General features: G+C 46.7%; 1 protein-coding gene across 10 annotated transcripts in view; it reads right to left on the bottom strand.

Annotated features, from left to right (window-relative positions):
* Positions 1-12,454, bottom strand: part of LOC135575271 (zinc finger protein 462-like) — a 166,033-nt gene that overhangs the window by 47,652 nt on the left and 105,927 nt on the right. For all 10 annotated transcript variants that reach the window (XR_010468758.1, XR_010468759.1, XR_010468760.1 and 7 more), the window contains exon 6: positions 7,318-7,436. Coding sequence is in view for 7 of the 10 variants with exons in the window: in XM_065045043.1 (XP_064901115.1) it covers positions 7,318-7,436 (119 nt within the window). In the remaining 3 variants the exon portion in view is untranslated. The remainder of the gene's footprint in view (positions 1-7,317; positions 7,437-12,454) is intronic.

Below are 12,454 nucleotides of genomic sequence, written 5' to 3'. Positions count from 1 at the left end.
GTGAGGCCACACCTGGAGTATTGTGTTCAGTTCTGGGCCCCTCAGTTCAGGAAAGACATTGAAGTGCTGGAGCGGGTCCAGAGAAGAGCAACACGACTGGTGAAGGGACTTGAACATAAGACCTATGGGGAGAGGCTGAGGGAGCTGGGGTTGTTTAGTCTAGAGAAGAGGAGGCTTAGAGGTGACCTCATCACTCTCTATAACTACCTGAAGGGAAATTATAGCCAGGTGGGGTTTGGTCTCTTCTCCCAGGCAGTTAGCAACAGGACAAGGGGGCATGGGCTTAAACTCTGCCAGGGGAAATTTAGGCTGGATATTAGAAAGAAATTCTTTACAGAGAGAGTGGTCAGGCATTGGAATGGCCTGCCCAGGGAGGTAGTGGACTCGCCGTCCCTGGAGGTTTTTAAACTGAGATTGGACATGGCACTTAGTGCCATGATCTAGTAAACGGACTAGAGTTGGACCAAGGGTTGGACTCGATGATCTCTGAGGTCTTTTCCAACCCAGTTGATTCTGTGATTCTGTGATCTGTGAACTGGAGTCCTCCATTTAGACTAGGACACCATCTAAGGAGACTTCCCAGGATTGAGAGCGCCTCACCTCCTCGTTTGGGTGAGTGGTTATTTACTGGATATATCCTTGAATGAATCCTTGCCTAACCCAGGCAAGTGAGAGTCCTTGCCTAACCAGGCAAGTGTGAGTCCTTGCCTAACCCAGGAGAGTGATTATTTCTTGTGGGTACCCTGGGGTCAGAGGGCTCTGGTTTTCTTTCTTGTGAGTGTATGCATGCATGCTGTGGATCCTCATTATTCTTATGTTGTTGTACCCCAATAATCTCCTCAACAGTTATCTGAACCTGTATTTTATGCTGTCGGAGTGCTAACTGTTTCTAGTCGGTTTATTGGCTGAACTTTTCTGGCTAGAATAAAGTCTGGGAACTTGTTGTCCACCTAGAACTGACTTTGGGGTGCCTCTGTGACACCCATCTACAAGAAGGGCCAGATGGAGTATCTGAGGAATTACAGGCCTGTCAGTCTGACCTCGGTGCTGGGGAAGGTCATGGAACAGAACATCCTGAGTGCCATCATGTGGCACATACAAGACAACCAAGTGCTCAGGCCCAGTCAGCATGGGTTTATGAAAGGTAGGTCCTGCTTGACCAACTTGATCTCCTTCTATGATAAGGTGACTCAATGGATGAGGGAAAGGCTGTGCATGTTTTTTACTTAGACTTTAGAAAAGCTTTTGACACTATTTCCCACAGCATTCTCCTGGAGAAACTGGCTGCCTATGCCTTGGATGGGTACAAACTTTGCTGGGTAAAAAACTGGCTGGATGGCCAGACCCAAAGACTTGTGGTGAATGGAGTCAAATCTACTTGGTGGCCAGTCAGAAGTGGTGTTCCCCAGGGCTCAGTATTTGGGCGAGTTCTGTTTAATATCTTTATGGATGATCTGGACAAAGGGATTGAGTGCACCCTCGGTAAGTTTGCAGATAACGCCAAGTTGGGTGGGAGTGTGGATATGCTTGATGGTAGGAAGGCTCTACAGAGGCATCTGGACCAGCTGGATTGATGGGCTGAGGCCAATTGTATGAGATTCAACAAGGCCAAGTGCCGGGGTCCTGCACTTGCGTCACAACAACCCTATGCAATGCTACAGGGTTGGGGAAGAGTGACTGGAAAGCTGCCTGGCAGAAAAGGATCTGTGGGTATTCATTGATAGCTGGCTGAACATGAGCCAGCACTGCTCCCAGGTGGTCAAAAAGGCCAATAGCATCCTGGCTTGTAACGGAAATAGTGTGGCCAGCAGGACTAGGGAAATTATCATCCCACTGTACCTGGCGTTGGTGAGGCCACGCTTCAAATACTGTGTTCAGTTTTGGGCCATTCACTACAAGAAAGACATTGAGGTACTAGAGAGAGTGCAGAGAAGGGCAAAGAAGCTGGTGAGCGGTCTGGAGAATAAGTCTTATGAGGAACAGCTGAGGGAGCTGGGGCTGTTTAGCCTGGAGAAAAGGAGGCTGAGGGGAGACCTTATTGCTCTCTACAACTATCTGAAAGGAGGTTGTAGCATGGAAGGTGTCAGTCTCTTCTCCCAAGTAGCAAGTGACAGGATGAGAGGAAATGGCCTCAAGTTGCACTAGGGAAGGTTCATATTGGATATTAGGAAAAATTCATTCATGGAAATGGTTGTCAGACACTGGAACAGGCTGCCCAGGGAAGTGGTTGAGTCACCAAGGTGTTTAAAAGACATATAGATGAGGTTCTAAGGGACATGGTTTAGTACTAGAGTTAGATTATGTTTGGACTTGATGATCCTGTGGGTCTCTTCCAACCAAAATGTTTCTATGATCTGCTCTAGGTGAACCTGCTTTAGCAGGTGGGTTGGACTAGGTGATCTCCAGAGATCCCTTCCAACCCAAACCATTCTGTGATTCTTTGATAGTCCAGAGAAAGTGATCCAGAGTGAGAGTGAAAAAATGACCACTGCCTGGAGCAAGCGACCCCCCATACATAGGGGGTAACTCAAAGAGAGAATGAGTATTTGCTACCCAGAAAGAAAGGGAGGAGCAGCTCAACGCAGAAAAAGAGACAGAACAATTCACAAAGAGATGGTGGGAGATCCCGAGGAAGAGAGAACTTGATGGACAGAGAGAGAGGGAGTGAGGATGACCAAGAATAAAAAAGGGCAGGGAGTAGGATTTGAACCAAAGAGAGGGAGATAGGGCAGGACACAGGGTTGGTGGTATGGCAACCCAGAGAGATAGGAACCAAGAGATCCACAAAGAGACAGGGTGGGGGAGAAAGAAGGAGAGGGGTGGAGAGAGAGAGGGAGGAGGGGAGAGAAAGTTGTCAGGCAGGGGTGGGACAACCAAGAGAGAAAAGCAGAGGTCAACCCAGAGAGAAAAAGAGAGGGGCGGGTCAACCGAGAATGAGACCCAAAGAAAGAAAGAGGGTATCCGAGAGAGAGACAAAGAGCACGCCAGAGAGGTCAACCCAGAGAGAAAGAGCAAGAGGATGATCCAAAGAAGGATGACTCAAAGGAGAGGTACAGCAACCCATAGAGAGAGGGTAACCCACAGAGAGGGGAGAAAGAGAGAGAAAGTGAGAGCAAGAGAGGTTGGCTAAGCAGGGAGGGGGCATGTGGGATGCAGGGACAGAGAAGGCAAGCCAAAAAGGGGGTGGAGAACCAGAGCGACCAGGGTAAAGGTCAACTGGAAGAGAAAGAGAGAGATTAACCCAAAGGGGGATGGTATGGGATGGGGGATGACAAAGAGGATGATCTAGAATGAGAGAAGGAGGGTGGCCCAGTAGGAGAAAAGGAGAAAGAGCATGTTGCCCTGAGAGAGAAAATGACCCGGGGTTGGGGAGGGTATATACATGCATGCAACCCAAAGCTTACGACCCAGAGAGAGTATTTGACCCAGAGAGCAAGAGTGAACTCTCTCTCAAGTGAGAGCTTAGGCAAAATAATATATAATTATAATATAATATGAGGGTTACCCATGACAAGCTCTGGGACGACGTGGCCAATGTTAGAAGAATGAGGTGTTAGCAAGGGCCCTCAACCTGTTGCTCTGAGATGTGCTCGGTAAACTGCAGCACACTTGAAGTATTACAGAGATAAGCCACGAGCGTACCTGATCTGATGAACACAAATGGCAAACTGGTAATGGACAAGGAGAAGACTGAGGTACTCAACAACTTTTTTGCCTCAGTCTTCACTGGCAAGCTCTCTTCCCACACCTCTCAAGTGGAAAATGAACAGGGACTGGGTGAGCAAAGTCCCTCCCACTGTAAGAGAAGGTCCGCTTTGAGACCACCTGAGGAATCTGAACATACATAAGTCTATGGGACCTGATGAGATGCATTCCAAAGTCCTGAGGGAATTGGCTGATATAGTTGCCAGGCCACCCTTCATGATATTTGAGAAGTCCTGGTAGCCAGGTGAAGTCCCTGGTGACTGGAAAAAGGGAAACATCACACCCATTTTTAAAAAGGGTAGAAAGGAGGACCCCAGGAACTACCGACCTGTCAGCCTCACCTCTGTGCCTGGGAAGATTGTGGAACAGATCCTCCTAGAAGCTATGCCAAGGCACATGGAGGACAGGGAGAGGATTCAAGACAGCCAGAATGGCTTCACCAACAGCAAGTCCTGCCTGACCAACCTAGTGGCCTTCTGTGATAGAGTGACTACATCAGTGAACAAGGGAAGAGCTATGGATGTCATCTATCTGGACTTCTGTAAGGCCTTTGACACAGTCCCCTACAACATCTTTCTCTCTAAATTGGAGAGATATGAATTTGGTGGATGGACTGTATGGTCTATGAGGAACTGGTTGGATGGTCACATCCAAAGAGTAGTGGAAAACAGCTCAGTTTCCAAATGGAGATCAGTGACAAGTGGTGTCCCTCAGGGGTCCATATTGTAACCAGTACTGTTTAATATTTTCATCAGTGATATAGACACTGGGATCGAGTGCACCCTCAGAAATTTGCAGATGGCACCAAGCTGGGTGGTATGGTTGACATGGGTGAGGGACGGAATGCCATCCAGAGGGACCTGGACAAGCTCAAGAAGTGGGCCCATGTGAACCTCATGAGGTTCAACAAAGCCAAATGCAAGGTCCTGCACCTGAGTAGGGGCAACCCCTGGTATCAATACAGGTTGGGGGATGAAGGGACTGAGAGCAGCCCTATGGAGAAGAACTTGGTGGTACTGGTGGATAAAAATCTGGACATGAGTAAAAAATGTGTACTTGCAGCCCACAAAGTCAACCATATACTGGGCTGCATCAAAAGAAGCATGGCCAGTAGGTTGAGGGAGGTGATTCTGCCCCTCTACTCCACTCTGGTGAGGCCCCACCTGGAGTACTGTCCTCAACATAGGAAAGACATGCACCTGTTGGAGAGGGTCCAGAGGAGGGTCACAAACATGATCATAGGGATGGAAGACCTCTCCTGTGAGGACAGGCTGAGAGAGATTTGGTTGTTCAGCCTTGAGAAGAGAAGGCTCTGGGGAGACCTGATAGTGGCCTTTCAATACTTCAAGGGGGTTTATAGAGAAGATGGGGACAGACTTTTTAGTAGGGCCTGTTGAGATAGGACATGGGGTAATGGTTTTAAACTATAAGAGGGTAGATTTAGACTAGATATAAGGAAGATTTTTTTTTACAATGAGGGTGGTAAAACACTGGAACAGGTTGCCCAGAGAGGTGGTAGATGCCCCATCCCTGGAAACATCAGGCTGGACAGGTCTCTGAGCAACCTGATTTATGTGAAGATGTCCCTGCTCACTGCAGGCGGGGCTTGGACTAGATGACCTTTAAAGGTCCCTTCCAACACAAATTATTCTATGTTTCTGTGTGAGCCAGAGAAAGACAGAATGCATGCCCCAGAGATCAGAAGAGGACACGTGCCTCAGAGTCTGACTCCAAGAAAAGCATGCATGACAAAATGAGTGAGTGCACACATGATCCAGATAGACCAAGCAGGAAGCCACCACCCAGACAGAGCGAGCATGAGTGTGCAGAGCAAGAGAGAGATTGCAGCTTAGACCAAGAGCATGCACGACCACATGCATGCAACCAGGGGAGAGAGAGAGAGCACATGTTACCCACAGTGAAAATGCACATGCACAACCAAAAGCAAGTGCATGTGTACATCCCAGAGAGAACTTGCATGGCCCACAGAACAAGCACATAACTCAGAGAGATTATGCAAGAGTACACACACAACCCAAGAAGACAGAGTGTGTGCCTAAAGGGAGCAGAGCCCAAAGGAGTGCACAATGTAAAGTGCACAGTCAAGAGTGCACCAAGAGACAGAGAGAGCGTATACCCCGGAGAGAGCATGTGTGACACAGATCAAGAGAGGATCACACAAGGCAGAGAGAGCACAAGACCCAGAAAGAGTTTGTGAGAGCATGCAACCCACAGACCAAATGTACAATCCAGAGAGAGCATGAATTACTAAGAGAGCACAACCCAGAGAGGGAGAATGCAAGACGGAGAAAGAGTGTGAGTGTGCAACTCAGGGAGTGAAAAATGCAGTAAGAGAGGAGCATGCAATGCAGGGAGAGTACGTGCACACACACGTGCCCCAGGGCAGGGGGCAGGGGGCAGGGGGCAGGGGGCAGGGAGAGAGAGAAGGAGCAAGGATGCAACTCACTGAGGGAGAGTGTGTTCATACAAGAGTGCACAACCCAAAGAAAGAGCAAGAGTGCATGTGACCCAGAGTGGGCAAGTGTGAGAGTACGACCCAGAAAGCACAACACAGCGCACACTAGTCAGAATGAGCCCGTGCATGACAGAGTCCCATACTGAGAGCAACAGGAAGACCAGCACAGACTGAGACACTGTGTTCCAAAGAGAGAAAGAGTGCATGACCATGCCAGAGAGAGGAAGATGCAACTGATAGAGAGCATGTGACTGCAAGGAGTGCATGACTGAGAAAGAGAGCGCAAAACCTTGACCAAGAGAGGAAGGAGGGAGCAACAGAGAGGGACAAGAAGTATGTTCCCCGAGAGAGTGTGACAGAGAGAGAAGTAGGGATCATACACAACCACATATGAGATATGGGGAAAATGTGACCCAGAGAGGGAGAGCAAGCATGACTGTGCATGAGGGAGAGCATGCAACGATCTGCGAGAGAGAGCACACATCTGTAAGAGAGGGAGCCACAGACATAAAGAATTGAGTGACCGAGTGAGGGAGAGCATGTGCCATCACACCCAAGAGAAGAACAGCATGCACAGCCTAGAGAGGGAGAATGAGCACAACCATACACAAGACTGAGCAACAGGGAGCACATGACTATGAGAGTGAGAGGAAGCAAGCAAAAATCAGCTCATGAGAGCACAGACGCACATGAAGAGGGAGAGCAAGCACAATCGTGAGAGTGAGCAAGCAAGAGAGAAAGATAACACATGACAGAGGCCACACACAACCACATGAGAGAGAGGGAGATCACAACCTAGAGAGGGAGAATGAACGTGACTGAGTGTGAGGTAGAGAGGGAAAGCAGGAGAGCAAGTGCAACCATGCACAAGGTTGATTGAAAGGGAAAACAACAAAAGTGAGAGGGAGCACGTGACCACACGTGGGAGAGGGAGAGTGCACAACCGCAAAAGAAGAGCTTGTGACCACACAAGAGAGTGCGGAGAGCATGTGCGATTGCCCATAAGAGAAAGAGAAGGAGCATGACTGTGTGTGAGATTGATCAGGAGGGAGCACAAAAGAGCAAGTATGTGTTCCTGAGTGCAAGAGAAAGAGACTGAGAGAGGACAAGCATGAGCAAGGAACTGATTGACTTACCAGCATGAGCTTTGAGTATATGGGTTTTCAAGCAGCTATTGTAAGAGGACTTAAATGGACAGAGCTTGCAACGGAATGGCTTATGGTGTCCATGATGAGTCTGCATATGGCGATCCAGACTGATCAAAAGACAGACAAAAAAAGAGAAACAAAATAGTAAATCATTTTAGCTATTTTATCAGATGCAAGCCAAAAGCCTATTAACAAAAATAAATTTTAAATAAGAGCAGGCCAGGCTCAGCTATCCTTCTCATGCTGATTCTTTATATCAAACAGGTCTGTGTACAGAACAAGGCAGAATCTGATCTGAGGAAGAAAGAGATCTGTGACCAATTTTATCACACAGAATGCAAGCCACTTAAACTCAATAAGGCAAAATTACTATCAATTAAATTATACCAAATCCAGACTAACAAGAGAATCATTAATAGTATAAAGGATATTTGAGAAAAATACAAAAACAAACAAGAAAAACCCCAAACAGAACAATAAAAATATTAATACAGGATTTTTCTGTGAAGTGTTTTTGTGAAAATATGCCTCCTTTTCTCCTCTTAAGGAAAGGAAAATATTTTTCTAAGTCTATCGAAGAAACCTTCATTTGGTTACAGAAGCAAAAGCAGATTAGACAGCCCCAGAGAGGGAAGGTCACAGCCAAGCTGTCTATAGTCAATGAATTTTAAGAGTAAAAGGTGGCAGAGTTTCAGATGTAATGGACTGGGAGACCCTGAATGAAGCTCAACAACAGAAGAAGGGGTGGAAAAGACCAGATGCTATTTTTCTGTGGGGGAAATCAGAGCAACAGAAAGCCTGACATTGAAGGGGAAGAGAATTTATCACCCATCTCCATGGCTTCGGATGAGGATGGAGACATTTCCAATACAGTCTCTTCTTTGGGAATATTAATGCTTTGTGATATAAGAGTAGTCTGAGCCTGTTTATGTGCAGCAGTGAAACAAGAAAGTATGGACAAGTTTGGAGAGGGTTGGTTTATTTATCTTCATCCCTGTCCTGGTTTTGTTAAAAACAAGTTTCTCTTTTAGTGAATTTGCTTGTCAGCTAAAGCTTTCATATTAGCTGCATTTTCCTGGAGAACCAGATACATGTTTTGGTAAACATAGCAATGGAATGCGAGGTCACTGATAATGAACTGATACATCTCTCGCGAGAGGGGCAACAAGAAACAGGTGACCAAGAAACTGACCAACTGAGTATAACATCCCATTCATGTGAATAGTTCATATAAAAGTGGGAGATCACGAGGATCTCGTCCCTTCTTTTCCTTATGGCTGACATTAGGAGAGGACCTTGCTAGTCGTCCCTGCGAACTGAGGCCTAGTGACAGACTGAATCCAGCTCCGGTTGGCTGCAGAGTCCAATCCAGGACTTTGGTTGCCGGCTCTGCAGTTGCTGAGACTTTCAAGATTGGTTTTGTATATTTTGTATTATTTTCTCTATTTTTATTAGTAGCATTAGTAAAACACTTTTAATTTTTCCAACTCTCTTCTCTCTGTCCTTCTTTCCCTCCCGATTGCCTGTTCTGTGTGGGAAGGGGGGAGAGGGAGGGGCAGAAGGGGAGAGAGGGAGGGGCTGAAGGGGGAGGGGGGGAGAGAGGAGGTTAACAATACATCTGCTACGGTTTTCTTGTCACCCCGCAATCAAAATCTCAACACTCCCAAACCACCATCCTAATAGAATAGTTCCAGGCATACCATAGCTTTATTTCCTATTAATTTATCTAAATTGTCCTGTTTTTTTCTAGTGAATATCAAGATCTAGATCAAATTGAGTCTACTCCAGACCCTCATGCTACACAGGGTCTCACAGGATCTTCAGTCTCAGACTGACAGAGCCTGAGCCAAGAAAATCCCTGTTGACCAGTGCTGACACCAAAGTCTGTGTATTCAAAGATCTAATGATAGCAAACCCAAAAAACAGACTATATATCCAATTTCAGGGCTACTTTCATCATAAATCTAACAGGGAGTTTGTGGTAAGATATTTTTTCCCTATTTCTCTGGAGTACCAGTATGTCTCCTAAATAAGAGAGGCTAAACATTTGTAGTCAGTATTTCATTTAAAAACCCCACATTTTAAATAGATGATAGAAAATGACCTGGTATAAAACTAAAACAGATTACCAAAGATGTATACAATACATATCTCAAGCTCAGCACTGACTTTAACAACTACTCCCAGCACATCATAAGCTTGTACTCAAAGAGTTCCTGAGGAAGGATGCAACTTTCCATATTACAAGCAAGTTACTGTATGGAGCTGTTAGAGGAACCCCTCCTTACCCTCTCAGCTACCTTTAGAGTACATATATGAGGCTCTGGGTATGGTAGATGAAGGACATGATGAGAAAGAAGAGGAGGAATCCATGTAAGTACTCTCACCAAGGTCAGATCAACCCCTCACATCAAGACCTGCATTAAGACCAGTGCAAAAAAGAAACAATGGCGAGTTACGGTCATCGTCGACTCTCTCCTGAGTGGAATGGAGGCATCCATTTGCAGACAGGTTCCTTTTTTTCCAGGGAAGTTTGTTGCCTCTCTGGGACCCAAATCAGGGATGTAACCAGACAACTAATGAGCTTAGTACAGCCTTCAGACTATTACATCCTGTTCTTTCATGTGGGTACTAATGAGCACAATGAAAAGGTCAAGGTCAATCAAAAGAGATTTCAGGGCCCTGGGAAGAATGCTAAAAGATTCAGGAGCATAGGTAGTGTCTTCCTCAGTATTCCCAGTGATAGAGTCAATGGAATAAAGAGGTGTGCCCAAGACATCAATACCTGGCTCCAGGACTGGTGCCTCCACCAGAACTTTGGTTTTTATAACCATGGAAGAGTCTACAAGACATAAGGTACACTGGGGCCTGACAGGATCCGCCTGTCCCGATGGGGAAAATGCTTCTTGGCTCGTAAGCTGGCAGAACCATTTGAGAGGGCTTTAAACTAGAATTGATAGGGGAAGGGGATACCATCAGGAGAACTGAAGGTAAGCCAAGGGTTAGCATGGCATTGCCTGAGGGTGGTAATGCTAATGGGAATATTTACACTGTACCAGGGAGCATGGAGGGTTTAGAAGCACATCTGAAATGCTTGTACACCAACACATGCAGTATGAGAAACAAACAGGATGAAATGGAAGCATTAGTCTGTTCCCAGACATATGTCACTGATATTAGTGAGACTTGGTGGAATGAATTCCATGACTGGAGTGCTGGGATGGAGAGCTACAAGGTATTCAGGAGGGATAAGCAAGGCAAGTGAGGTGGAGGTGTCACGCTATGTGTAAAGGAGAGGTTTGACTGGACAGACCTTACAGGTAGTGATGATGTGGTTGAGAGCCTCTGGGTGAGTATTAGGGGGATGGAAAACAAAGGACATGTAGTAGTGGGTGTCTACTACCAATCGCCCAGCCAGCATGTAAGCGCTGATGTAGGCAATTAGGAGAAATCTCTGGATCAGTAGCCATGGTCCTAATGGGAGATTTCAACTTCCCAGGCATCAGATGGGAATATCATACTGCTGTGAAAAGCAGGTCTTGGAAATTCCTGAAGTTTGTAGAAGAAAACTTCTTGTCCCAGATACTCAGTGAGCCAGCTAGGAAAGATGCTATTTGTGAGTAGAGAAGGACTTGTGTGGGATGTGATGGTAGGTGGCTGTCTTGGCCACAGTGATCATGAAATGGTTGAGTTTAAAATGTAATGCAAAATATGACAGCAGAATTGCTACCTTGGGCTTCAGGAGAGCAAACTTGAAGCTATTCAGGGAGTTACTTAGCAGTAACTGGGGATCCTGGGGATCTGCTTTTGAGGGCTTAGGGATCCATGAGTGCTGGTCAGGTTTTAAGAATGGCACACACAGGCAATTCCACTGTGTCAAAAGTCAAGCAAGCAGGCCAGAAGACCACCTTGGCTGAACAGGGAACTCCTTGTGGAGCTCAAGAGGAAAAGAAATTGTATGATCTTTGTAAGTGAGGTCAGGCTTCGCAGGAAGATTACAAAGCTGTGGTTCACATATGCAGGGAGAAGACATGAAAGGCCAAAGCTCAACTAGAGGCAGTGTTGTGTCAAACAACGAGAAAGGCTTTTTAAAGTACATTAACAGCAAGAGGAAGCCCAAGAAAAACATTGAGCTGACACTTGATGAAGATGGTCATCTGACTAATAGGGATGAAAAAAAGGTGGAAGCATCCAATGCTTTTTTTCCACAGAATCACAGAATGTTAGGGATTGGAAGGGACCTCAAAAGATCATCTAGTCCAATCCCCTGCCAGGGCAGGAACACCTAGATGAGGTTGCACAGGAAGGTGTCCAGGCAGGTTTTGAATGTCTCCAGAGTAGGAGACTCCACAACCCCCCTGGGCAGCCTGTTCCAGTGTTCTGTCACCCTCACCGTGAAGAAGTTTCTTCTCATATTTAAGTGTAACCTCCTGTGCTCCAGTTTGTACCCATTGCCCCTTGTCCTATCACTGTTTGTCACTGAGAAGACCCTGGCTCCATCCTCGTGACACTCACCCTTTACATATTTATAAACATTAATGAGGTCACCCCTCAATCTTCAAGCTAAAGAGACCCAGCTCCCTCAGCCTTTCTTCATAAGGGAGATGCTCCACTCCCTTAATCATCTTTGTGGCTCTGCGCTTGACTCTCTCAAGCAGTTCCCTGTCCTTCTTGAACTGAGGGGCCCAGAACTGGACACAATATTCCAGATGCAGTCTCACCAGGGCAGAGTAGAGGGGGAGGGAGAAGAACCTCTCTCGACCTACTAACCACCCCCCTTGTAATACACCCCAGGATGCCATTGGCATTCTTGGCCACAAGAGCACAGTGCTGGCTCATGGTCATCCTGCTGTCCACCAAGACCCCCAGGTCCCTTTCCTCTATACTGCTCTCTAACAGGTGATTCCCCAACTTATACTGGAACCTGGGGCTGTTCCTGCTCGGATACAAGACTCTACACCCATGACAACCAGGGCCTGTAACTGCGAGGCTGCTCTCGGCTGCCTATAGAAGGCCTCATCAACATCCTCAGCCTGATCTGGTGGCCTGTAACAGACACTCACAACAGTATCACCCCTGCCAGCCTGCCCCTTAATTCTCACCCACAGACTCTCAACCTGCTCCT

The sequence above is a fragment of the Columba livia genome, chromosome W, assembly GCF_036013475.1.
Source record: "Columba livia isolate bColLiv1 breed racing homer chromosome W, bColLiv1.pat.W.v2, whole genome shotgun sequence".
Lineage (NCBI taxonomy): Eukaryota > Metazoa > Chordata > Aves > Columbiformes > Columbidae > Columba > Columba livia.
This window is presented reverse-complemented; position numbering and strand designations above follow the sequence as displayed.